Source organism: Bombina bombina, chromosome 3, assembly GCF_027579735.1.
Source record: "Bombina bombina isolate aBomBom1 chromosome 3, aBomBom1.pri, whole genome shotgun sequence".
NCBI classification, from domain to species: Eukaryota; Metazoa; Chordata; class Amphibia; order Anura; family Bombinatoridae; genus Bombina; species Bombina bombina.
This window is the reverse complement of record NC_069501.1, coordinates 995813919-995839856: the sequence shown is the minus strand read 5'-3', so window position 1 is coordinate 995839856 and position 25938 is coordinate 995813919. Positions and strand designations below refer to the sequence as shown.

At 40.2% G+C, this 25938-nt stretch overlaps 1 protein-coding gene across 2 annotated transcripts in view; it reads left to right on the top strand.

Annotated features, from left to right (window-relative positions):
* LOC128654285 (signal transducer and activator of transcription 1-alpha/beta) overlaps positions 1-25938 on the top strand; it is a 507532-nt gene that overhangs the window by 317820 nt on the left and 163774 nt on the right. For both annotated transcript variants that reach the window (XM_053708137.1, XM_053708138.1), the window contains exons 12-13: positions 5944-5964; positions 6045-6132. In XM_053708137.1, the coding sequence (XP_053564112.1) occupies positions 5944-5964; positions 6045-6132 (109 nt within the window). The remainder of the gene's footprint in view (positions 1-5943; positions 5965-6044; positions 6133-25938) is intronic.

Below are 25938 nucleotides of genomic sequence, written 5' to 3'. Positions count from 1 at the left end.
TAAGAAACCAAAGCCAGCACCCAAGTCTGCATGAAGGTGCAGTCCGCATTCCAGCTCAGCTGTAGGGGGCAGATTAAGATTCTTTCAAGACATTTGGGCAGATTATGTCCAAAATCAATGGATTCAGAGTATTGTCTCTCAAGGGTACCGAATAGGATTGAGTAAGACCTCCTGTGAGAAGATTTTTTTCTCTCACGCATCCCAGCCAATCCAGTAAAGGCTCAGGCTTTTCTGAAGTGTGTTTTAGACCTGGAGCTTTCAGGGGTAATCATTCCAGTTCCGTTTCAGAAACAGGGTCTGGGGTTTTATTCAAATCTATTCATTGTCCCAAAGAAAGAAAATTCATTTAGGCCAGTTCTGGATCTGAAAATTTTGAATCATTATGTAAGAGTGCCAACTTTCAAAATGGTGACTATAAGGACTATTCTGCCTTTTGTTCAGCAAGGGCATTATATGTCCACAATAGACTTTCAGGATACATATCTTCATATTCCGATCCATCCAGACCACTATCAGTTTCTGAGATTCTCTTTTCTAGACAAGCATTACCAATTTGTCGCTCTTCCATTTGGCCTAGTGACAGCTCCAAGAATCTTTTCAAATGTTCTCGGTGCCCTACTCTCTGTAATCCGAGAACGGGGTGTTTCCTTATTTAGACAATATCTTGGTACTAGCTCAGTCTTTACATTCTGCAGAATCTCACACAAATCAACTAGTGTTGTTTCTTCAAAGACATGGTTGGAGGATCAATTTACCAAAAAGTTCTTTGATTCCTCAGACAAGGGTCACCTTTTTATGTTTCCAGATGTTTCCATGACTCTATCTCTAACAGACAAGAGACAATTAAAATTGGTTTTAGCTTGTCGGAACCTTCAGTCTCAATCATTCCCTTCAGTAGCTATGTGCATGGAAGTTTTAGGTCTCATGACTGCAGCATCGGACACGATCCCCTTTGCTCGTTTTCATATGGGACCTCTCCAGCTTTGTATGTTGAACCAATGGTGCAGGGATTATACAAAGATATCACAATTAATATCCTTATATCCCAATGTTCGACTCTCTCTGACTTGGTGGTTAGATCACCATCGTATAGTTCAAGGGACCTCTTTTGTTCGTCCAACTTGGACTGTGATCACAACAGATGCAAGTCTTTCAGGTTGGGGAGATGTCTGGGGATCTTTGACAGCACAAGGGGTTTGGAAATCTCAAGAGGCGAGGTTACCAATCAATATTTTAGAACTCCGTGCTATTTTCAGGGCTCTTCAGGTTTGGCCTCTGTTGAAGAGAGAACCATTGATTTGTTTTCAGACAGACAATATCACAACTGTGGCATGTCAATCATCAGGGTGGAACTCACAGTCCCCAAGCTATGAAAGAAGTATCTCTGATACTTGCTTGGGCGAAATCCAGCTCCTGTCTAATTTCTGCGGTTCATATCCCAGGTGTAGACAATTGGGAAGCGGATTATCTCAGCCGTCAGACTTTGCATCCGGGGAAGTGGTCACTCAATCCAGATGTGTTTTCTCAGATTGTTCAGATGTGGGGTCTTCCAGAAATAGATCTGATGGCTTCCCATCTAAACAAGAAACTTCCCAGGTACCTGTCCAGGTCCAGGGATCCTGAGGCGGTGGATGTGTTAGCAGTTCCTTGGTGTTACCAACCTGCTTATATTTTCCCACCTCTAGTTCTTCTTCCAAGAGTGATCTCCAAGATCATCATGGAACAATTGTTTGTGTTGCTGGTAGCTCCAGCATGGCCTCACAGGTTTTGGTATGTGGATCTTGTTCGGATGTCCAGTTGCCAACCTTGGCCACTTCCTTTAAGATCAGTCTTTCTGTCTCAAGGTCCGTTTTTCCATCAGGATCTCAAATCATTAAATTTGAAAGTATGGAATTTGAACACCTAGTGCTTAATCATAGAGGTTTCCCTGACTCAGTGATTAATACTATGTTACAGGCTCGTAAATCTGTTTCTAGGAAGATTTATCATCTAGTTTGAAAGACTTATATTTCATGGTGTTCTTCTTATAAATTCTCCTGGCATTCTTTTAGAATTCCTAGAATTTTACAGTTTCTTCAGGATGGTTTGGATAAGGGTTTGTCTGCAAGTTCCTTGAAGGGACAAATATCTGCTCTTTCTGTTTTATTTCACAGAAAGATTGCTATGCTTCCTGATATTCACTGTTTTGTACAGGCTTTGGTCCATATCAAGCCTGTCATTAAATCAATCTCTCCTCCTTGGAGTCTTAATTTGGTTTTGAAGGCTTTACAGGCTCCTCCGTTTGAGCCTATGCATTCTTTGGACATTAAACTACTTTCTTGGAAAGTGTTGTTCCTTTTGGCCATCTCTTCTGCTAGAAGAGTTTCCGAATTATTTGCTCTTTCTTGTGAATCTCCTTTTTTGATTTTCCATCAGGATAAGGCAGTTTTGCGGACTTCATTTAAATTTCTACCTAAGTTTGTGAATTCTAACAACCTTAATAGAAAAATTGTTGTTCCTTCTTTGTGTCCTAATCCTAAGAATTCTTTGGAGAGATCCTTACATTCTTTGGATGTTGTAAGAGCTTTGAAATATTATGTTGACGCTACTAAAGATTTCAGAAAGACTTCTAGTCTATTTGTTATCTTTTCTGGTTCTAGGACAGGTCAGAAGGCTTCTGCCATTTCCTTTGCATCTTGGTTAAAGCTTTTGATTCATCAGGCTTGTTTGGAGTCGGGTCAGGCCCGCCTCAGAGAATTACAGCTCATTCTACTAGATCAGTCTCCACTTCATGGGCTTTTAAGAATAAAGCTTCTGTTGATCAGATTTGCAAAGCAGCAACTTGGTCTTCTTTGCATACATTTACAAAATTCTACCGTTTGGATTTATTTGCTTCTTTGGAAGCAGTTCTTGGTAGAAAAGTTCTTCAGGCAGCTCTTTCAGTTTGATTCTTCTGCTTATGTTTAAGTTTTTTCTTTTCATTTATGAGAATAAACTTATATTTTGGGTTGTGGATTAATTTTCTTCAGCGGAAAATGGCTGACTCTTCTGTGAAGTTCCACATCTTGGGTATTACTATCCCATACGTCACTAGCTCATGGACTCTGGCCAATTACATTAAAGAAAACATAATTTATGTAAAAACTTACCTGATAAATTCATTTCTTTCATATTGGCAAGAGTCCATAAGACCCACTCTTTTTATGGTGGTTATGATTTTTTGTATAAAGCACAATTATTTCCAAATTCCTTTTTAGATGCTTTTTACTCCTTTCTTTATCACCCCACTACTTGGATATTCATTAAACTGAATTGTGGGAGTGGTGAGGGGTGTATTTATAGGCATTTTGAGGTTTGGGAAACTTTGACCCTCCTGGTAGGATTGTATATCCCATATGTCACTAGCTCATGGACTCTTGTCAATATGAAAAATGAATTTATCAGGTAAGTTCTTACATAGATTATGTTTTTAAACAATTTTCCAATTTACTTTTATCACCAATGTTGCTTTGTTCTCTTGGTATTCCTTATTGAAAGCTAAACCTAGGAGGTTCATATGCTAATTTTTTAGACCTTGAAGGCCACCTCTATTCTGATTGCATTTTGACAGTTGTTCACCACTAGAGGGCATTAGTTCATGTGTTTCATATAGATAACCTTGAGCTCACGCACGTGAATTTACAGAGGAGTGAGCACTGATTGGCTAAAATGCAAGTCTGTCAAATAACGGAAATAAGGGGACAGTTTGCAGAGGCTTAGATACAAGGTAATTGCAGAGGTAAAATGGTATTATTATAACTGTGTTGGTTATTATCAATCTTTTTAAACAACAAAAATTCTGGTGTTGACTGTCCCTTTACGTAGATCTATGAAATTTGTGTTACTCTTATAGTGTGCCTTCTGTCACTTACCCACATTTCAATAGTTAAATTATGTCTTCCATGTTGATGTGTTTATGGGGGGGGGGCTGCATAAAAAGTTAAATCTATTTAAATTGATATTGAAACTACATGGTGGATACATCACCACCAGCATAAAAACAAAAATAATTATTTTGTTTCATAAAAGAAGCCAAAATGTAAACGTTAATGTAAAAAAAAAACAAAAAAAAAACTTTTATTTCTTCTACCAAATGTACCTCTTTGTCTTGGTATATTTTCTTTAAACTTGGCTTCTTTCCAAAAGAGCATACTGAGATAAATTCTGGAGATTAAACGTGGCAAGCACTGTATGGCAGATAGGTTTATAGCAATGTTATACAAGCAGCCTGTAGAGTGCCACACACACTGTTCCTAAGATAGATGTACTTTTGGCTTATGTTTAAACAGTCTTCTTTATTAAACAGTGCTTCTAGCTATACAGCTTAGATTAGCATTGAATTTTAAGAGAGTGGCCTAAAGCTACTCCATAAGTTACCTACGTGTTACTTGTATAACATTGCAAGACACTATGTGTGAGAGACTTGCATGTGTATGTTCTATCTGAATGTTTAAAGTACTATCAAATGTATTTTCCCTTAAAGGGCCACACAAATCGAAAAATATGTAAGATCATGTAATGTTAAGATTATTGACCCTGTGCTACTTTGTGTTTAACCCAGTAAAGGGGTTAAACACACAGTAGAAGTATCGTTTGGGACCCATAGAGAAGTGCTGTACCAGAACGGAAACTGCCGCTGATCCAATGCTAATTATGAATGGGCACAACAAGCAATATCAGATATTAAAATAGTTTCCTCCTACCCCTCACTGGGAGAATTATTAGTGTTATTGTCTCCCGTTTGAATAACTTTTCTACAGAAAATACATTTGTCATTCATATTTTCATTGTAGGTGGCAGATTCTACAGACAAAAACAGCTATTCCAAATAACAAGTTAAAGGATCTGTTTGCAAGCAGTTCGGTGCTCTACAGCATGTAAAACTGACCATTTGGAACACATTAAAGAGGAGAAAAATACACAGTAGAGCAGTGCTTTCCAAACTGTGTGTCGGGACACACTAGTGTGTCGGCAGCAGTGTGTAGGTGTGTCCCTGCTTCAGCACAAATTTCTTTAAAATCATTTTTTTAAATTTTTTGGGGGTTTCTGACTTTCTGTCTGCCTGCTACGTATATCACATGGTTGACACGTGATTGATGCCTAGTGAGTCACAGATCATCTTAACCAATTGGCGCAGCTCAGTGGGAACTGAAACTATTCCCATTGGCGGCTTTGGCAGCACATTGGCTCCTGACAGCAGGTGTAGTCTCCTTAATTGGCTCGTGACTGCATGAGTAGTCAGTGAGTGGGACAGCAGTGTGTTTGCAGCGCGGGCAGTAGTCAATCGGACTCACCGAGCTCTGAGGGCGGCAGTTTAAACGTTGAGCTGAAGTCAGAAGCCAGTGGGGTTTTTTTGCAACTAGCTCCCAGTAGTGCATTGCTGCTCCTGATATGTGGATAGGAAGTGGAAGCTTTAAAATGCTTGATGATGAAATGTAAGTGTCTTTATTTAATATTCCACCAAATATTCAGAAATTGTGTTCATCCCATCAACCTCATACATCCCATTAAAATAGTAAGTAGCTATTGGTGTTATTAAAAAAAAATTGTAATTCTTGCACATACATACTGTTACTTGTAAATACATTTTATTATTATATAATTTATGTATGTGTCCGTATCTCTTAAAACAAGTTAGTTTAACCTCCTTTTTGCTAGTACAACTGAATTAATTACTGTGTCGCGAAATGAAGTAGGTCTAAAAAGTGTGTCACCAACATGAAAAGTTTGGAAAGCTCTGCAGTAGAGTGTCCCTTTAAATTTGACTTCCATGTCCCTTTAAATTTGAATTATGTAAAAATAATCCAAAAAAATATCTTGCATTTAACCTAAATACTTTAGGTTTTGTATAGTTTATGTGGCTGACGAGTACAATTGGGTTTATCTTGACCGTCTTTTTTTTTTTTTTTTACTCTTTTGCTACAGGGATCCCCCAAATATCAAAGGGTAAGTAGCATCTATTTCTTATCTTTTTCTAGTGGAACTCTAGAATGTGGTACTCATTTATCAATATATTTCTTCCAAAGGTACCGAAAATTTAATTTACTTGGGCCAACACCCAAAAGTATGGAGATTACCCAGGGACAAGGGCTGATGGTGGAATACAAACACTTGGTAAAGATTAATTGATGTTATCTCTGTTTGCTTTACCTTAAACTTATCAAATGTGTATATTTAAAATACTTCTCAACCCTATTCTAATTGTTCAGAAAACACTTTTTTACTAAATGTTCTCATGGGATTTTTAACAAACTTTAAACAATCAAATCCTGTTACCCTGTTGAAAGCTCATTTCTATCATAATTATAAGGTTAAGAGATTCCACAAGCCATTACTCTTGAGATTCAACTCCTGGCCACTAGGAAGAGGCAAAGATTCCCAAAGTTCTAAGAGCACTTTATCCCTCCCACCTCTATGATATTCTTCTCTTTTCTTTGCCTCACAAGGAAGGTGAAGAATTGTGGTGCTCCAGATTATTCAGTGAGAGGGGTCCTCTGACCAATTTGGATGGTGCTATTCACTTTGACCAAACGCACTACTATTCCCTTAGGGCATAGTATATTTATTTCTTTTTTTTTTTTTATTTAATCTTTATTAATATCCAAAAAGAAAAAAAAAACAAACATGGCAAAAAAGAGGAAAAAACAAAAAACAAAACAATAATCACCATATACAACAAATTTCCCCAAGATAATAAAGAAAGACTCTAGATCAATAACATTTTTTTTTTTTTTTCCAAGTTGATCTTTTCCCCTCCCCCTATCCCCCTATCCTGCATTGTCTACTTTACGTCAATCAATTAATTACATCAATCAATTAATTATCCATGTGGTTCCAAAACAAATACAACAGAAAAAAAAAAAAAAAGGAGAAACACTCTCACAACTTTCCCATACTCTGCTCCCCTCTCCCCCCCCAACGCCCCCAAATCTCCTATTCCATTTCTTCAGGTTATCTTTAAATTAATAATTTCTTCTATATAGAGTACAGTACTCTCACTTTGACAACAAACAAATTCTCTCCAGATCCTAAGAAAGGAATTTCCTCTTATCCCACTTAATTTAGACTCAAAGGCTGCTTTGATCATTGAGTCAATCAGAAGATTTTTTACTTCCGTCATAGAGGGAGTTTTTGAAGTGATCCAATGCTTAAAAATAAGTGATTTAAAAAATATATAGGGGGCGCCCTAGAGCGTGATCATATAACTAAACTAGTATAGCAAAATATATATATCACTACTCAATAAAACAATAATTTATAAATAAATTAATAATATATATCTTTTACACACAAATTATAGGCAATTGATAGTATTCCAATATGTGAATTATAAAATTGAGGTAATATAATCGAAGGGCCTCTAAGGAGTGAATTGTTATAAGACAGTCTTTAGGCAGCAATCTGTAAAAGTCCCGGCCAGGAACCCATATAGATGATCTACAAAACAAAAGAAAGACAGATGCGCCACATGGCCCAATATTGTTTGTTCAAAGCAGTATATATAATCTGGTCGTGTTAATGCAGACTCACAATTCAGGAAGCACTTCAATCAGTGCAATAGAAGCAGCCTGGGATCAATCACAGTCACCCAGCAGACCGACCTCTAGGATAAGGTGGAGTTATCTGTAGTGGATATATAGAGAGACACAAAGGTGCCTATATGGCCTAGTACAGTTTGAACTCAGGATATATTACAGTGTTTAAAGTAATATACTCACATTTGAAAAAGCATCTACAGTGATGCTAATCGAGCAGGATGGGATTAATGTAGTCACCCAACAGACTTTTAGAATAGGTATCCACAGGAAGCAATCAGCAGGTGTCCAATAGATTGGGCCAAAATAAATTGGTCCACAAAATGCACAAGAGCAAGTGTGTTTTAATAAAGTATTGTATTTACTAATAAAAACAAGTAAAAACAAGTAAAAACAAGCGACGCGTTTCTCAGCACACAGGCTGTTTCATCAGGCTTATAACATATAATACAAACACTTGCTATTTATAACCAAACAATGTATCAACTAAAAATGGACACACCTGTACAGGGAGTGGCATAAGGCAACTCCCATTTGGGAACACCCTATCAGCATTTTCTGTGTTGGGAGACAATATGTAAATCTCACTATAGATCATTAGCTTATAATAAAACAATGTTTATCAAAGATACCAGTGTACCTATTTATTTGTTATTGTATAATCCCATGTTTATTTATCCATCTAAACAATTAATCATCCCATTGTGGACCATTGACCTATATAAATACGATAGTGCGAATTTCCTCTAATAGTGGCTAAAAATTGAGGATATAATGTATATCTTATAGCCTTAAAGTTGCATTAACTTACTTGAATTTGATAATAATGTCATATGTTGATGGAGAGTAAACTTCATGTTAGTGTGTCTTACGGCGTTCACTAATTCTAAATGCACATGCGTGTGATGTCATCTGTCAAATGTCAGTGTATCCTACGGCGTTCACTGGTTCTTACAGCGCATGTGTGTGATGTCATCTGTCAATTTTTGGTCTTGTATGTACGCATGCGTGTATTCTCTGGATAACATAGCGATATTAAGATGTTCGTCTATTCTATTGAAGGAAAAAATCCCATATATTGATGCCCATATATAGGCAATTATAGTGTGAAGGCTCATAGGGCTACACATAGCTCTTAAATCGCTCGGGGGATTTTGATCGCATAGTACGCTTCAGTTGTCATCGCTAGATGTAGGTTGATTGTCACTCTCAGTATGCTAATGTTAGAGTATGTAACCGTGTGATATCATGGCCCACTTAAATTTTAATAAGTATATGCAAAGTGTCTAAAGTATTAAACTTATGTAATATGTGTATTTTAGATATCAGTGAATATTGATGTCAAAAATTGAATGAATGAAACAGATATTCTAATCTGTATATATGTAATTATATAATTGAGTAACGAAACTCAGTGTAACAATTATTCAAATTTACATATATGAATTAATGTAGTGTAAATGTGCATAGAGATAATTGTGATAACCCAGTGTGATTTATGTCTGTATGTGACAATTAGTGACTGATGTGATGTGGCTATGTAGTTAGTATTAGCAATAGTGAAGGGATGGTGTAGTGAACGGGAGTGTGAAGTGATAAGCGTATGTTATACACTATAATGGTGATACCCTGTTTCTAACCATTAGTGTCATTAATGTGGGTGAAAAATGAGATAATATAAAATGATAATATAAAATGATATGTAAAGGATATCAGAGTGACCACTATAAAGGGAAAACAAAAAAAACAAAAAAAAAAACAAAAAAAAAAACAGTTAAATGGAGCTAATAAAGATATAGAATAAAGATATAAGAAAGAAAAATAAAGATAATGGGATAGTTAGTTAAATATCCCTATTCGAAGCTACCATTCATGGGTAGATGGTGGATCAATTAGTATAACTTTAGGGGCTTATTAATACATATATCATTGAGAGAATAAGTCCGAGAGAAGTACAAAACTTATTTAATATACAGGACCAATCAAGTGTCAAAAGCAGCTAGATCCACACATTCGTTGAGACCATCTATATAGAGTACAGTACTCTCACTTTGACAACAAACAAATTCTCTCCAGATCCTAAGAAAGGAATTTCCTCTTATCCCACTTAATTTAGACTCAAAGGCTGCTTTGATCATTGAGTCAATCAGAAGATTTTTTACTTCCGTCATAGAGGGAGTTTTTGAAGTGATCCAATGCTTAAAAATAAGTGGCCTAACAATTATTATTACAGTACGTACAAAATTTGCTATTTTCCCCCAAGAGTTATGTCCTACCAAAAAAAAGATAGATTCTTTTTCCAAACATATCCTCAATTTCCCCACTGAAGAAAGATAATACTCTAGCCTCGCCCAAAATTGTCTAAGCTTGGGGCAGTCCCAAAACAAATGACCCAGATTGGGATCCTGGAAAGAACATTTAGGGCATACATTGATCACTTCTTTGTTCCATTTAGCCACTCTCCGTGGGGTTAAATAATCCCTCTGGATTAGCCTAAATTTTGATTCTCTATAGTAAGAAGCCGAAAAGAGTCTTTGAGTAATTTTGAGACTATTCATAAGTGCTCTATCTAAATCTACTGAGTCCGTTATACTATTCCACTGTCTAACTAACTCCTGTGTCACATCCTTTTCTTCTAAAGATAGAAGGAATCTGTATAAAACTGACAGTAACCGTTTCTCTGGTAGTTTAACATTGACAAGAGGATGATCCTCCCATATTTGGGGAAAGGTCTTAACAAGACCAAAAATATAACTTTTAATTTGTAAGAAGTAAAAAATGTGGTTTCTCTGGATATTTGGAAACTTTTTTTGGAAATTTTCAAATGTATATAATTTATGCTGTTTATAATCATAAAAGTCATCAACAATCAAAGGATTAACTGGTGACCATTTTTCATAAATAGTTGTCATATTACCCAGCGGAAATCGAGCATTACCTTTTATTGGTAGCCATTTAGAAACAGTCTGCGCTAATCCCAAGTGTTTGGATAATTTCCTCCAGCACAACAGTATGTCCCTAAATAAAGGATGATCAAGAATACCCCTACCCAATTCCTTATTAGTAGCAAATAAGACAAAATTCAAGGAGAGAGAAGAGCACACCTGTCTTTCTAAAGACTCTTCTGAATATATAAAGGACTGTTTTATCCAATCTACCGGAAAGCGTAAAATAGCAGCCTGATTGTATCCTTCTAGATTTGATAGCGCTAATCCTCCTTTGCAATAAGGTTGGTATAGCTTAGCTAGCTTAAGTCTAGGTTTCCTTCCACTCCAAAGATAGTATCTTAATGCTTGATTAAAGCGCCAAAGATCACTCTTCTCTATCAAGAAGGGGAGCATCCTCAATGTATAGAGAATTTTAGGAATGATAAACATCTTAAACAAGGCCACTTTACCCGTCAGGGAGACTGGAAGTGTCGCCCAAGATTTCATCTTCTCTTCAGTGTCTCTTAAAGCCGTGGAGATATTCTCCCTATACCAATTCACTGAATTGGCAGTGATCTTCAACCCTAAATAGTCCAGAGTTTTAGTTTCCATAAATTGATAAACTTGGGGTTCATCTGTATTCTGTTTCAACCATAAGATCTTAGATTTTTAAAGGTTAATCTTATATCCCGACACTTTACTATACTGACCCAATAAGTTCACAATCTCCTCAGTCTGTTTTTTTGGGTTAACTACATACAATAGGAGGTCGTCAGCAAATAATGCAGTCTTAAATGTCTCTTTTCCTATATTAATTCCGGTCAACAGATTCCTTAGTCTAATAGCTAAGGGCTCAATTATAAGATCAAACAAGAGAGGCGACATGGGGCACCCCTGTCTGGTACCTCTTGTCAGGGAACAGACATCAGAGATCCCATTGTTAATCAAGATGGACGCTTTAATATCTGAGTAAATATTAGTCACAAAATCTCTGAACTGTCCCACAATCCCAAACCTTCCCAGAACCTGAAAAAGGAAGGGCCACTCCACTCTGTCAAAGGCCTTCTCTGCATCCAAAGATAGCAGGAAGGCCTCCGGCAGAGCCGAGCGGCCCCCTTCGTAGTGGCAAATTTCATGAAGAATTTTCCTTATATTAAACTCCGAGGCCCTACCCATAATAAAACCCGCCTGGTCCTGGTGGATTATCTTGGGGAGTATTAACTTCAACCTATCAGCCAGAATTTTCATTAGAATTTTGTAATCCAAGCCGAGCAAGGAAATGGGTCTATACGAAGCAATATCTGAAGGATCCTTGTTGCTTTTAGGAATTAAAATAATATTCGCTCTTTTGAAATATTCTGAAGTTTTAAGATTTGATCCAAAATAAGCGTTATAGAGATCCACCAAGACTGGACCGATCTCAGCCCGTAATATCTGATAAAACTCAAGAGGTAGATTATCTGGCCCTGGGGTTTTCCCCCTGGCCATCAAACTAATTGTTTTCTGAATCTCTTTTTCTGATATTGGTTGGTTCAGACACTCGCGATCCACTTCTAGGATTTGAGGAATGTCGGTTTTATCCAAAAATTCCGTAATTTTTCCTGGATCAGGACCCTGAGACTTATATAGCTCTCTATAAAAATTCTGAAATAGTTGTGCAATTTTTTCCTGCCCAGTATAAGTTATACCCTTTACTTTCAAGGCTGCGACTGGTTTCCTCCTAGTTTGTCTCTTAAAAGTTGCCGCCAGTACTTTACCGGCCTTGTTGCCAAATTTTGAAAATCTAGCAGCACTTTTATAGAGAAGCTCCTTTGCCTCTCCCATCAAAAAAGTCTCTCTATCTTTCCTAATGGAAAAATAGTTTTCAGTGTTGACTTTATTAGGATTTTTTAAATACAAAGTATATGCCTCCCTTACTTTCTCAGATAGCTCTTTCTCTTTCCTTACCTTCTCCTTCTTTAACCTCGCTACATAGGTGTTAATTTCCGCTTTTATATAGACTTTAGCAGTCTCCCAAAATAACTGTATATTTTCTCTGCAGTGGCTATTAAATGTCTTGAACTCCTCCCAAGTATTGGAAAGAAAGTTTTTAAATTTGGTCGAGTCTCTTAGATACGTAGGAAAGAAGAAAGAGTTATAGGTAAAGTTTAGCTTTGATTTAAAAGATAAAATTACCGGGGCATGATCTGATAGCACAAAATCGTATATGTTACATTTCTCAACTTTACTAACTAAAGATTCAGAAATGAGGAACAGATCCAGTCTTGAAAGAGTGTTATGTGCTTTTGAACAACAAGTATATTCCAAATTACTAGGGTTCAGGAGTCTCCATATGTCCACCACATTTAGAGCCTCATATAGTGAATTGAAAATCTTTTTCTCAAATTTAATCTGAGAAGATTTATATTTACGGTTAGTACTGTCAGTATCCATTTTCCTTCTATCCAAATAAGAATTCGGAGTTAAATTGAAGTCACCCAATAGTATCAACTTAGCCCCCGGAAATTTACATACTCTTTTAATTAGTGACTTCCAAAGCCTTTAATCTAAGTTATTAGGGCCATAAATATTAACCAATAGATATTCCACCTTCTGTATATTGAGCCTGATAATTAAATATCTCCCTTCCTTGTCTTTTAAGACCCTAATAATTTTATAGTCAAGTTTTGTATGGAACAAAATCATTACCCCTCTAGATGATTTGGCAAAGGATGAAAAGAAAGACTCCCCCAGCCATTTTGCTTTGATCTTACTATGCTCTTTATCTGACATGTGTGTTTCCTGAAGACAGGCTATATCAAAATAACTTCTACCTAAATAGTTTAAGACTGCTTTTCTTTTGACTGGAGAGTGGATCCCCCTACGTTCCAGGTTAATACCTTTACCATGTTTTTTTTTTTTTTTTAAAATAATTTTTATTGAAGACAAAGTATTAAACATACATTTCACAGCATTTCAAAACAAAATGAAAAGGTAAATAATTGTTACAATAGTAAAATGCAGTATAATAAAGATTGTATATTCAGTCCTCTTTTTCTTTTTATGCTTCAGTATGATCTATAAAACATATCTGAAACTCAGTAGTAATGTTCACAGGGTAATTGTAGAAATAAATGTAATAACTAACTGATATTGTCAACATTAATCAATCTCGTTAAGAACAAATGCAAAAGCCATATCATACTTGTACAGTTAATATGCAACAATGTTGGTCTAGTTGGCTTGAGAGTATGTCTGTATCTAACACTTGTGTCCTTCAAAATTAAGGTTATATAAAGGTTTATTAAATGCTCAGGTGGTGCTGTGTTTTGGCGGACGATTTCTCATCTAGGTAAGGTTTCTGCTCTATTTAATTTGTTCCCTATATTGTGTCCATTCCAGCAACATGTATTCATGGATATCTATTGTCCCCTTCTGCATGTGGTGATACCTCTCTAGCTGTATCAGGGTATCTACTTGTTTTTTCCACTCTGTTATGTTTGGAACAGTCTTTGTTTTCCATTTTTGTGGTATGAGTAGTTTTGCGCTGTTAAGCATGACCAACAGTAAGGCTCTTACCGCCTTGTTCTCAATTCTGGGGAGGGAGAGATAAAGGAGTATTTTAGGATCGTTTGGGATTGTCTTCCCCACTGCTCTGGAGATGTGTGTGAGGATCTCTATCCAATAGGAGTCCAGGTTAGGGCAACTCCACCAAATATGTGTCGGTGAACCTTTACCATGTTTTAACTGCTTTAATCAAAGAATGGAGGACTAAATACTGAAAAGAGAGAAAGGAGGGAGGAGGGGGAGGGAGCATAAGAACAGCACGAGAGAGAGAGAAAAAAAAAAAAACATACGCACAAAAAAACCCATAATAAATAACTTTGTATGGTATTGACGAAAATTCTTTTTCCTTTCTCTTTTCTTTTCCCCTTTTTTTTTTTTAAACAATCAAATCCTGTTACCCGGTTGAAAGCTCATTTCTATCATAATTATAAGGTTAAGAGATTCCACAAGCCATTACTCTTGGGATTCAACTCCTGGCCACTAGGAAGAGGCAAAGATTCCCAAAGTTCTAAGAGCACTTTATCCCTCCCACCTCTATGATATTCTTCTCTTTTCTTTGCCTCACAAGGAAGGTGAAGAATTGTGGTGCTCCAGATTATTCAGTGAGAGGGGTCCTCTGACCAATTTGGATGGTGCTATTCACTTTGACCAAACGCACTACTATTCCCTTAGAGCATAGTATATTTATTTCTAATAGAGGTAAGGGTCCACAAAAATCCTTACTGTTTGGAATTCATCACCTGGCCACCAGGATGAGGCAAAGACACCCTGCAAATAAAGCTTATCTGTCCTACTTCCTGTTCCCTCTGTACTTATTGGATTTTATCTTCAAATTTCCCTCAATGGATAGTTCCTTGAAGAGCGGATAAACGGAGAGTACTTTGCTGTGCAATGTAAATCTTCTCTCTGAAGTTGTTTGCACAAGCCTGCCATGGGTGTTGCTGGGAAGTTCCCTTAGCCTGCGGCATGCTTTTGTATTCCCTCAGTATATCCTCAACTGTTAGTTACAGTGCAGAATGGGCTCTCTACTGTATCGTCAGGATTATTAACAGGGTGAGAACAGTGGAGGGGACATCATCTGGGTAAGTTACTAGAAGGATACCAATAGCCCTACATAAGCTATTTACAGGACCTTTTATATCTATGTCTAAGGTATATCAATTATATACCTGTCTTGAATCTCTGGTGCTATGTACTTAATAAAACTATTTACTGAAATAGATGGTGAGAACCCCCTAAAAAGGATACATATATTTCTCTTGTAAGATGTATCGAGTCCACGGATTCATCCTTTACTTGTGGGATATTCTCCTTCCCAACAGGAAGTGGCAAAGAGAGCACACAGCAGAGCTGTCCATATAGCTCCCCCTCCAGCTCCACCCCCCAGTCATTCTCTTTGCCGGCTCTAAGCAATCGGAAGGGTAAAGTGAATGTGGTAAAAAAATGTAGTTTTTTTTTTCCTACAAGCAAGATTTTGTTATTTTAAATGGTACCGGTGTGTACTATTTACTCTCTAGCAGAAAGGAGACGAAGATTTCTGCAGGGAGGAAGATGATTTTAGCATGTTGTAACTAATGACTGAGGAGTGCAAGAAAACTTCAGTTGGGGGGAACGGTTTGCAGGTTAGGCTGCAATAAGGTATGTTCAGTCTTTTATTTTCTAGACAAGACTGTGATAATGCTAGAGAAGACTGATAATATCCCCATGAGGGAAGGGTAAGCTGTATTCAGAGACTAAGTATGGAATTTCAAGCTTACATAACAGGGCTAGTTTATGCTGGTTGACACTACTTTCAAGGCAAATGGTTTTTATTGAAAATATCATTTTTTTGAGACACTTTGAAGGTTCCTTTGGGTTTCTTTCAGGGGTTGTTACCCACATGGCTAATATTAAAACACTTTGAAGTGTTTCTTTATGCCTCACAAGCACCGTAGTGAGGTGGGAGGGGCCTAATTTCGTGCCTCAGATGCGCAGTTATATTTGACTAGAAGTTCAGGCTGTTTCACATGGAGGGTCCTGCTGCAGTTTGAGGGCATATAAGAAGCTTTTTCCCCAAAAATCTGGTTCCTAAGGGCAGGTAGGGCCACAGCAGAGCTGTGGCAAGGTGCTGAACGTTTTTTATCCCGGTTGTTTGGCTTACTGTCGATCCGGTCTGGGCATTAAGGGCTTAATCGTTTTTATTGCTAGTGGTGCAATCTTACTAATGCTTTAGGTACATACTGTAAAAATTTCGAAAAGTTTGCTGCATTTTTTCACTGTTTTGCAAAATTGTGTGCCTTTTTAATCTCTTAAAGGCACAGTAACATTTTTTTCAAAGTGTGTTTTTACTTGATTAAAGTTATTTCCAAGCCTGCTTGTTTTACTACTAGTCTGTTAAACATGTCTGACACCAAGGAAAATCCTTGTTCAATGTGTTTAGAAGCCATGGTGGAACCCCCTCTCAGAATGTGTCCCACTTGTACTGATATGTCTATACACTTTAAAGAACATATTGTTGCACTTAAAAATGTGGCCCAAGATGATTCTCAGACAGAAGGTAACGAGGTTAGCCCGTCAACCTCTCCCCAAGTGTCACAACCAGTTACGCCCTCTCAAACGACGCCTAGCACCTCTAGTGCGTCTAACTCTTTTACCTTGCAAGACTTGGCGGCAGTTATGAATAATACCCTCTCAGAGTTCTTATCTAAACTGCCCGTGTTACCTGCAAAGCGTGATAGCTCTGTTTTAAGAACAGATAATGAGCATTCTGCCGCTTTAGTAGCCGTATCCGATATACCCTCACAACGCTCTGAAGTTGGGGTGAGGGATGTGCTGTCTGAGGGAGAAATTTCCGATTCAGGAAAGGTTTCTCCTCAGACAGATTCAGATATATTGGCTTTTAAATTTAAACTAGAACACCTTCCGCTTATTGCTCAGGGAGGTATTAGTTACTCTGGATGACTGCGACCCTATGGTGGTTCCAGAGAAATTGTGTAAAATGGACAAGTACCCGGAAGTTCCTGTTTACACTGATGTGTTCCCGGTCCCTAAGAGGATTGCGGTTATCGTTACTAGGGAGTGGGATAGACCAGGTATTCCCTTCGTTCCCCCTCCTGTTTTTAAGAAAATGTTCCCCATATCTGACCCCATGCGGGACTCGTGGCAGATGGTCCCTAAGGTGGAGGGGGCTATTTCTTCACTTGCTAAACGCACAACCATACCAATTGAAGACAGTTGTGCTTTCAAAGACCCTATGGATAAAAAATTAGAGGGTTTACTTAAGAAAATTTTTGTTCAACAAGGTTTTCTTCTCCAACCTATTGCATGCATTGTTCCTGTAACTACTGCAGCTGCTTTCTGGTTCGAGGCGCTGGAAGATGCGCTCCAGACGGAGACCTCATATGAGGACATTATGGACAGAATTAAGGCTCTTAAGCCCGCTAATTCTTTTATCACAGATGCCGCTTTCCAACTAGCTAAGTTAGCGGCAAAGAATTCAGGTTTCGCCATTTTAGTGCGCAGGGCGCTATGGCTAAAGTCCTGGTCGGCCGATGTGTCGTCAAAATCCAAACTCTTGAACATCCCTTTCAAAGGAAAGACCCTCTTCGGGCCTGAATTGAAAGAGATTATTTCAGAAATCACTGGGGGAAAAGGCCATGCTCTCCCTCAGACAAGTCCTTCAAGATAAAGAACAAACAAAATAATTTTCGTTCCTTTCGGAATTTCAGGAGCGGTCTCGCCTCATCCTCCCCTGCTGCAAAGCAAGAGGGTAACGCTTCCCAACCCAGGTCAGCCTGGAAACCTTACCAGGGCTGGAACAAGGGTAAACAGGCCAAGAAGCCTGCAGCTGCCTCCAAGACAGCATGAAGGGGTAGCCCCAGATCCGGATCTAGTAGGGGGGCAGACTCTCTCTCTTTGCTCAGGCCTGGGCAAGAGATGTACTCGATCCCTGGGACTTAGAGATTGTATCCCAGGGATATCTTCTAGAATTCAAGGACTCCCCTCCAAGGGGAAGGTTCCACATTTCTCGTCTGTCTACAGACCAGACAAAGAAAGAGGTGTTCTTACGCTGTGTAGAAGACCTACATACAATGGGAGTGATCCACCCAGTTCCAATTGCGGAACAAGGGCTGGGTTTTTACTCAAACCTGTTTGTGGTTCCCAAGAAAGAAGGAACTTTCAGACCAATCCTGGATCTCAAAATTCTCAACAAATTCCTCAGAGTCCCATCATTCAAGATGGAGACCATTCGGACAATCTTACCATTGATCCAGGAGGGTCAATATATGACCACCGTGGATTTAAAGGATGCGTATCTGCACATTCCTATCCACAAAGATCGTCACCAGTTTCTCAGGTTCGCCTTTCTGGACAAGCATTACCAGTTTGTGGCTCTTCCTTTCGGGTTGGCCACTGCTCCCAGAATTTTCACAAAGGTGCTAGGGTCCCTCCTGTCGGTTCTAAGACCACGGGGCATAGCAGTGGTGCCTTATCTAGACGACATCTTAATTCAGGCGTCGACTTTCAAAAGAGCCAAGTCTCACACGGAAATTGTATTGGCCTTTCTGAGGTCTCACGGGTGGAAGGTGAACATCAAAAAGAGTTCTCTATCCCCCCTCACAAGAGTTTCCTTCCTAGGAACTCTGATAGACTAGGTAGAAATGAAAATATTTCTGACGGAGGTCAGAAAGTTAAAACTCTTAACCACTTGCCGAGCCCTTCATTCCATTCCTCGGCCATCTGTAGCTCAGTGCATGGAGACAATCGGATTAATGGTAGCGGCAATGGACATAGTCCGTTTTGCACGGATACACCTCAGACCACTGCAACTATGCATGCTCAAACAGTGGAATGGGGATTATGCAGATTTGTCTCCTCAAATACAGCTGGACCAGGGGACCAGAGATTCTCTTCTCTGGTGGTTGTCTCAGGATCACCTGTCTCAGGGAATGTGTTTCCGCAGACCAGAGTGGATCATCGTAACGACCGACGCCAGTCTGTTGGGCTGGGGTGCAGTCTGGGACTCCCTGAAAGCTCAGGGCTTATGGTCTCAGAAAGAAGCTCTTCTCCCGATAAACATTCTGGAACGGAGGGCGATATTCAATGCGCTTCAGGCATGGCCTCAGCTGCCACGGCCAAATTCATCAGATTTCAGTCGGACAACATCACAACTGTAGCTTACGTCAATCATCAAGGAGGAACAAGGAGTTCCCTAGCAATGATGGAAGTAACCAAAATAATCAGGTGGGCGGAGGATCACTCCTGCCATCTCTCAGCAATTCACATCCCAGGAGTAGACAACTGGGAGGCGGATTTTCTAAGTCGTCAGACTTTTCACCCGGGGGAGTGGGAACTCCACCCGGAGGTATTTGCCAAGCTGATTCAGCTATGGGGCACTCCAGAATTGGATCTGATGGCGTCCCGTCAGAACACCAAACTTCCTCTTTACGGGTCCAGGTCCCGGGATCCCCAGGCGGTGCTGATAGATGCTCTAGCAGCGCCTTGGTCCTTCAATCTGGCCTATGTTTTTCCACCGTTTCCTCTCCTCCCTCGTCTGGTTGCCAGAATCAAGCAGGAGAGGGCTTCGGTGATTCTGATAGCGCCTGCGTAGCCACGCAGGACCTGGTATGCAGACCTAGTGGACATGTCATCTGTCCCACCATGGACACTACCAATGAGGCAGGACCTTCTAATACAAGGTCCTTTCAAGCATCCAAATCTAATTTCTCTGCGTCTGACTGCTTGGAGATTTAACGCCTAATTCTATGAAAGCGTGGTTTCTCTGAGTCGGTTATTGATACCCTGATTCAGGCTAGAAAGCCTGTCACCAGGAAAATCTACCATAAGATTTGGCGAAAATATCTTTTTTGGTGTGAATCCAAGGGTTACTCATGGAGTAAGATTAGGATTCCCAGGATATTGTCCTTTCTCCAAGAAGGATTGGAGAAAGGATTATCAGCTAGTTCCTTAAAAGGACAGATATCTGCTTTGTCTATTCTTTTACACAAACGTCTGGCAGAGGTACCAGACGTTCAAGCGTTTAGTCAGGCTTTAGTCACAATCAAGCCTGTTTATAGACCTGTGGCTCCGCCATGGAGTCTGAATTTAGTTCTTTCAGCTCTGCAAGGGGTTCCGTTTGAACCTTTACATTCCATAGATATTAAGCTTTTATCTTGGAAAGTTTTGTTTTTGGTAGCTATCTCTTCTGCTCGAAGAGTTTCAGAGTTATCTGCTTTACAGTGTTGTTCACCTTACCTGGTTTTCCATGCAGATAAGGTAGTTTTGCGTACCAAACATGGTTTTCTTCCTAAGGTTGTGTCTAATAAGAATATTAACCAGGAAATTGTTGTTCCTTCTCTGTGTCCTAATCCTTCTTCGAAGAAGGAACGTCTGTTACACAATCTTGATGTGGTTCGTGCTTTAAAGTTCTATTTACAAGCTACTAAGGATTTCAGACAAACACCTTCATTGTTTGTTATCTATTCTGGTAAGAGGAGAGGTCAGAAGGCGGACTGCTACCTCTCTTTCCTTTGGCTTGAAAAGCATCATCTGTTTGGCCTATGAGACTGCTGGCCTGCAGCCTCCCGAAACAATTACTGCTCATTCTACCAGAGCAGTGGCTTCCACATGGGCTTTTAAAAATGAGGCTTCTGTTGAACAGATTTGTAAGGCAGCGACTTGGTCTTCGCTGCATACTTTTTCCACATTTTACAAATTCGATACTTTTGCTTCTTCGGAGGCTATTTTGGGAGAAAGGTTTTACAAGCAGTGGTGCCTTTCGTTTAAGGTACCTGTCTTGTTCCCTCCCTTCATCCGTGTCCTTAAGCTTTGGTATTGGTATCCCACAAGTAAAGGATGAATCCGTGGACTCGATACATCTTACAAGAGAAAACAGAATTTATGCTTACCTGATAAATTACTTTCTCTTGTGGTGTATCGAGTCCATGGCCCGCCCTGGCTATTAAGTCAGGTAGCTTTTTTGTTTAAACTACAGTCACCACTGCACCCTATGGTTTCTCCTTTTTCTTCCTAACCTTCGGTCGAATGACTGGGGGGTGGAGCTGGAGGGGAACTATATGGACAGCTCTGCTGTGTGCTCTCTTTGCCACTTCCTGTTGGGAAGGAGAATATCCCACAAGTAAAGGATGAATCCGTGGACTTGATACATCACAAGAGAAAGTAATTTATCAGGTAAGCATAAATTCTGTTTTCTCTTGTAAGATGTATCGAGTCCACGGATTCATCCTTTACTTGTGGGATATTCTCCTTCCCAACAGGAAGTTGCAAGAGGACACCCACAGCAGAACTGTCTATATAGCTCCTCCCCTAACTGCCCCCCCAAGTCATTCTCTTGCAACTCTCGACAAGATAGGAAGTATAAGAGATATGTGGTGACTTAGTGTAGTTTTTACCTTCAATCAAGAGTTTGTTATTTTTAAACGGTACCGGCGTCATACTGTTTTACTCCCAGACAGAAATTAGAAGAAGAATCTGCCTGGAGGTTGATGATCTTAGCGGTTTGTAACTAAGGTCCATTGCTGTTCTCACGCATAAACTGAAGAGTATGGGAAAGACTTCAGTTGGGGGAATGGTTTGCAGATTACCTGCTTGAGGTATGTTCAGTATATTTATTTCTAGAGAGATGAAAAGATCTAGAAAAGGCTGACAGAGCCTTGTATAATTGAGGTAAGCCTGATGCAGTGATTTAACAACGACTGGGATCATGCTTACAAAAAAGGGTATATATATTTCTTAGTGACAAAACGTTTACATTTTATATAGAAAGAACATTTTTTCTCTGAGGGTGATAAATCGTTTTTTGGGGCCTAGTTTCCACATGGCTAGTCAGATACTCCTAGGAGTATTTTCTTAAGGCCCTCTGACATCGAGTGCATGGTGGGAGGGGCCTATTTTCGCGCTCTAGATGCGCAGTTCTTATTCAGACTGAGACATCCAGCTTCCCTAAAGGAGTCCTCTGGCATCTGAGGACCACTATAGAGGGCTTATTTCTTCCCTAAATCGTATTTGAGGGCAGGTAGGAGCCACAGCAGAGCTGTGGCAAGGTGTTTAACTGTTTATTAACGTTTTTTAACGTTTTTCAAATCCGGTTTGGGGCCTAAAGGGTTAATCATCCATTTGCAAGTGAGTGTAATGCTGCTTTAGTCCCTTATACACACTGTAAAAATTTTGAAGAGTTTACTACTTTTTAACACTGTTTTGCAGTTTATGTTTTTTTCTCTTAAAGGCACAGTACCGTTTTTGTTTAATTGCTGTTTCACATTTATTAAAGTGTTTTCCAAGCTTGCTGGTCTCATTACTAGTCTGTTAAACATGTCTGACATAGAAGAAACTCCTTGTTCAATATGTTTAGAAGCCATTGTGGAACCCCCTCTTAGAATGTGTACCAAATGTACTGAAATTTCTATAAATTATAAAGACCATATTATGGCATTTAAAGATTTATCACCAGAGGTTTCTCAGACTGACAAAAGGGAGGTTATGCCATCTAGCTCTCCCCACGTGTGAGAACCTATAACTCCCGCTCAAGTGACGCCAAGTACATCTAGCGTGTCCAATGCGTTTACTTTACAAGACATGGCGGCAGTTATGACTAATACCCTCACAGAGGTATTGTCCAAACTGCCAGGGTTACAAGGAAAGCGAGACAGCTCTGGGGCTAGAACAAATACAGAGCTTTCTGACGCTTTAGTAGCTATGTCCGATATACCCTCACAATGCTCCGAAGCCGCAGCAAGGGAGTTGCTATCTGAGGGTGAGATTTCAGATTCAGGGAAGACGTTACTTCAGTCCGATTCTGAAATGACAGCCTTTAAATTTAAGCTTGAACACCTCCGCTTATTGCTCAGGGAGGTTTTAGCGACTCTGGATGACTGTGACCCCATTGTAGTTCCGGAGAAATTGTGTAAAATGGACAAATACTTTGCAGTGCCTGTTTACACTGATGTCTTTCCAGTCCCTAAGAGGTTCTCGGAAATTATTACTAAGGAATGGGATAGACCAGGTGTTCCGTTCTCTCCCCCTCCTGCTTTTAAAAAGATGTTTCCCATAGATGTCGCTATACGGGACTCGTGGCAGACAGTCCCTAGGGTGGAGGGTGCTGTTTCTACCCTAGCTAAGCGTACAACTATCCCCGTTGAGGACAGTTGTGCTTTCTTAGATCCTATGGATAAAAAATTGGAGGGTCTCCTTAAGAACATTTTTATCCATCAAGGTTTTATTCTCCAGCCTCTTTAATGCAATGCTCCAGTTACTGCTGCAGCGGCTTTTTGGTTCGAGTCTCTTGAGGAGGCTCTACAGGTGGAGACCCCATTAGATGATATTTTAGACAGGATTAAAGCTCTCAAGTTAGCTAATTCCTTTATTTCTGACGCTGTTTTTCATCTAACCAAACTAACGGCTAAGAATTCAGGTTTTGCCATTCTGGTGCGCAGGGCGCTATGGCTTAAGTCCTGGTCAGCAGACGTTACTTCAAAGTCTAAGCTTCTTAACATCCCCTTCAAAGGACAGACCCTATCGGGCCCGGGGCCTGAAGGAGATCATTTCTGATATTACTGGAGGAAAAGGTCACGCCCTTCCTCAGGATAGGTCCAATAAATTAAGGACCAAACAGAATAATTTTCGTTCATTTCGAAACTTCAAGAGTGGCGCAGCTTCAGCTTCCTCTAATGCAGAACAAGAGGGAAATTTCGCCCAGTCCAAACCAGTCTGGAGACCGAACCAGGCTTGGAACAAGGGGAAGCAGGCCAAAAAACCTGCTGCCGCCTCTAAGACAACATGAAGGAGTAGCCCCCGATCCGGGGCCGGATCTAGTAGGGGGCAGACTTTCTCTCTTCGCCCAGGCTTGGGCAAGAGACGTTCAGGATCCCTGGACATTAGAGATTGTTTCCCAGGGATATCTTCTGGACTTCAAAGCTTCATCTCCAAAGAGGAGATTTCATCTCTCACAATTATCTGTAAACCAGATAAAGAGAGAGTTGTGTTCAAGACCTACTGGTTATGGGAGTGATCCACCCAGTTCCAAGGGAGGAACAGGGGCAGGGCTTCTATTCAAATCTGTTTATAGTTCCCAAAAAAGAGGGAACTTTCAGACCAATCTTGGATCTCAAGATCCTAAACAAATTTCTCAGGGTCCCATCCTTCAAGATGGAGACTATCCGAACCATCCCCCTATGATCCAGGAGGGTCAATATATGACTACCGTGGACTTAAAGGATGCTTATCTCCACATTCCGAATCACAGAGATCATCATCATTTCCTCAGGTTCGCCTTCTTAGACAGGCATTACCAGTTTGTGGCTCTTCCCTTCGGGTTAGCCACGGCACCAAGAATCTTTACGAAGGTTCTAGGGTCCCTACTGGCTGTTCTTAGGCCACAGGGCATAGCGGTGGCTCCTTACCTAGACAACATTCTGATACAGGCGTCGACTTTTCAAATCGCCAAGTCCCATACCGACATTGTTCTGACCTTTCTGAGGTCTCACGGGTGGAAGGTGAATGAAGAAAAGAGTTCTCTCTCCCCTCTCACAAGAGTTTCCTTCCTAGGAACACTGATAGATTCAGTAGAAATGAAAATTTTTCTAACAGAGGTCAGGTTATGAAAGCTTCTAACTTCCTGCCATGCTCTTCATTCCACTTCTCGGCCGTCAGTGGCTCAGTGTATGGAAGTAATCGGCCTAATGGTAGCGGCAATGGACATAGTTCGGTTTGCCCGCCTACATCTCAGACCACTGCAACTTTGCATGCTCAATCAGTGGAATGGGGACTACACAGATTTGTCCCCTCTGCTAAATCTGGATCAAGAGACCAGGGATTCTCTTCTCTGGTGGTTATCTCGGGTCCATCTGTCCAGGGGAATGAGTTTCTGCAGGCCAGAGTGGACTATAGTGACGACAGATGCCAGCCTTCTGGGCTGGGGCGCAGTCTGGAACTCCCTGAAGGCTCAGGGTTCGTGGACTCAAGAGGAAGCCCTCCTTCCGATAAACATTCTGGAACTGAGAGCGATATTCAATGCTCTTCAGGATTGGCCTCAACTTGCTGCGGTCAGGTTCATCAGATTTCAGTCGGACAATATCACGACTGTAGCCTATATCAACCATCAGTGGGGAAGAAGAAGCCCCCTGGCAATGTTGGAGGTTTCAAAGATAATTCTATGGGCAGAGGTTCACTCTTGCCATCTCTCAGCTATCCATATCCCTGGAGTAGAGAACTGGGAGGCGGATATTCTAAGTCGGCAGACTTTTCATCCGGGGGAGTGGGAGCTCCATCCGGAGGTATTCTCCTAGCTGATTCAACTATGGGGCAAACCAGAACTGGATCTGATGGCGTCTCGTCAGAACGCCAAGCTTCCTTGTTATGGGTCCAGGTCAAGGGATCCCCAGGCAGCGCTGATAGATGCTCTAGCAGTGCCCTGGTCCTTCAGCCTGGCTTATGTGTTCCCACCATTTCCTCTCCTCCCTCGTCTGATTGCCAAGATCAAGCAGGAGAGAGCTTCAGTGATTTTGATAGCAACTGCATGGCCACGCAGGACTTGGTATGCAGATCTGGTGGACATGTCATCCTTTCCACCATGGACTCTGCCGCTGAGGCAGGACCTTCTACTCCAAGGTCCATTCAAACATCCAAATCTAATTTCTCTGCGGCTGACTGCTTGGAGATTGAACACTTGATTTTATCAAAATGTGGTTTCTCTGAGTCGGTCATTGATACCTTAATTCAGTCTCGAAAGCCTGTCACCAGGAAAATCTATCATAAGATATGGTGTAAATATCTTCATTGGTGTGAATCCAAGGGTTACTCATGGAGTAAAGTAAGGATTCCTAGGATATTATCCTTTCTACAAGAAGGTTTGGAGAAAGGATTGTCAGCTAGTTCCTTAAAGGGACAGATTTATGCTCTGTCTATTCTTCTGCACA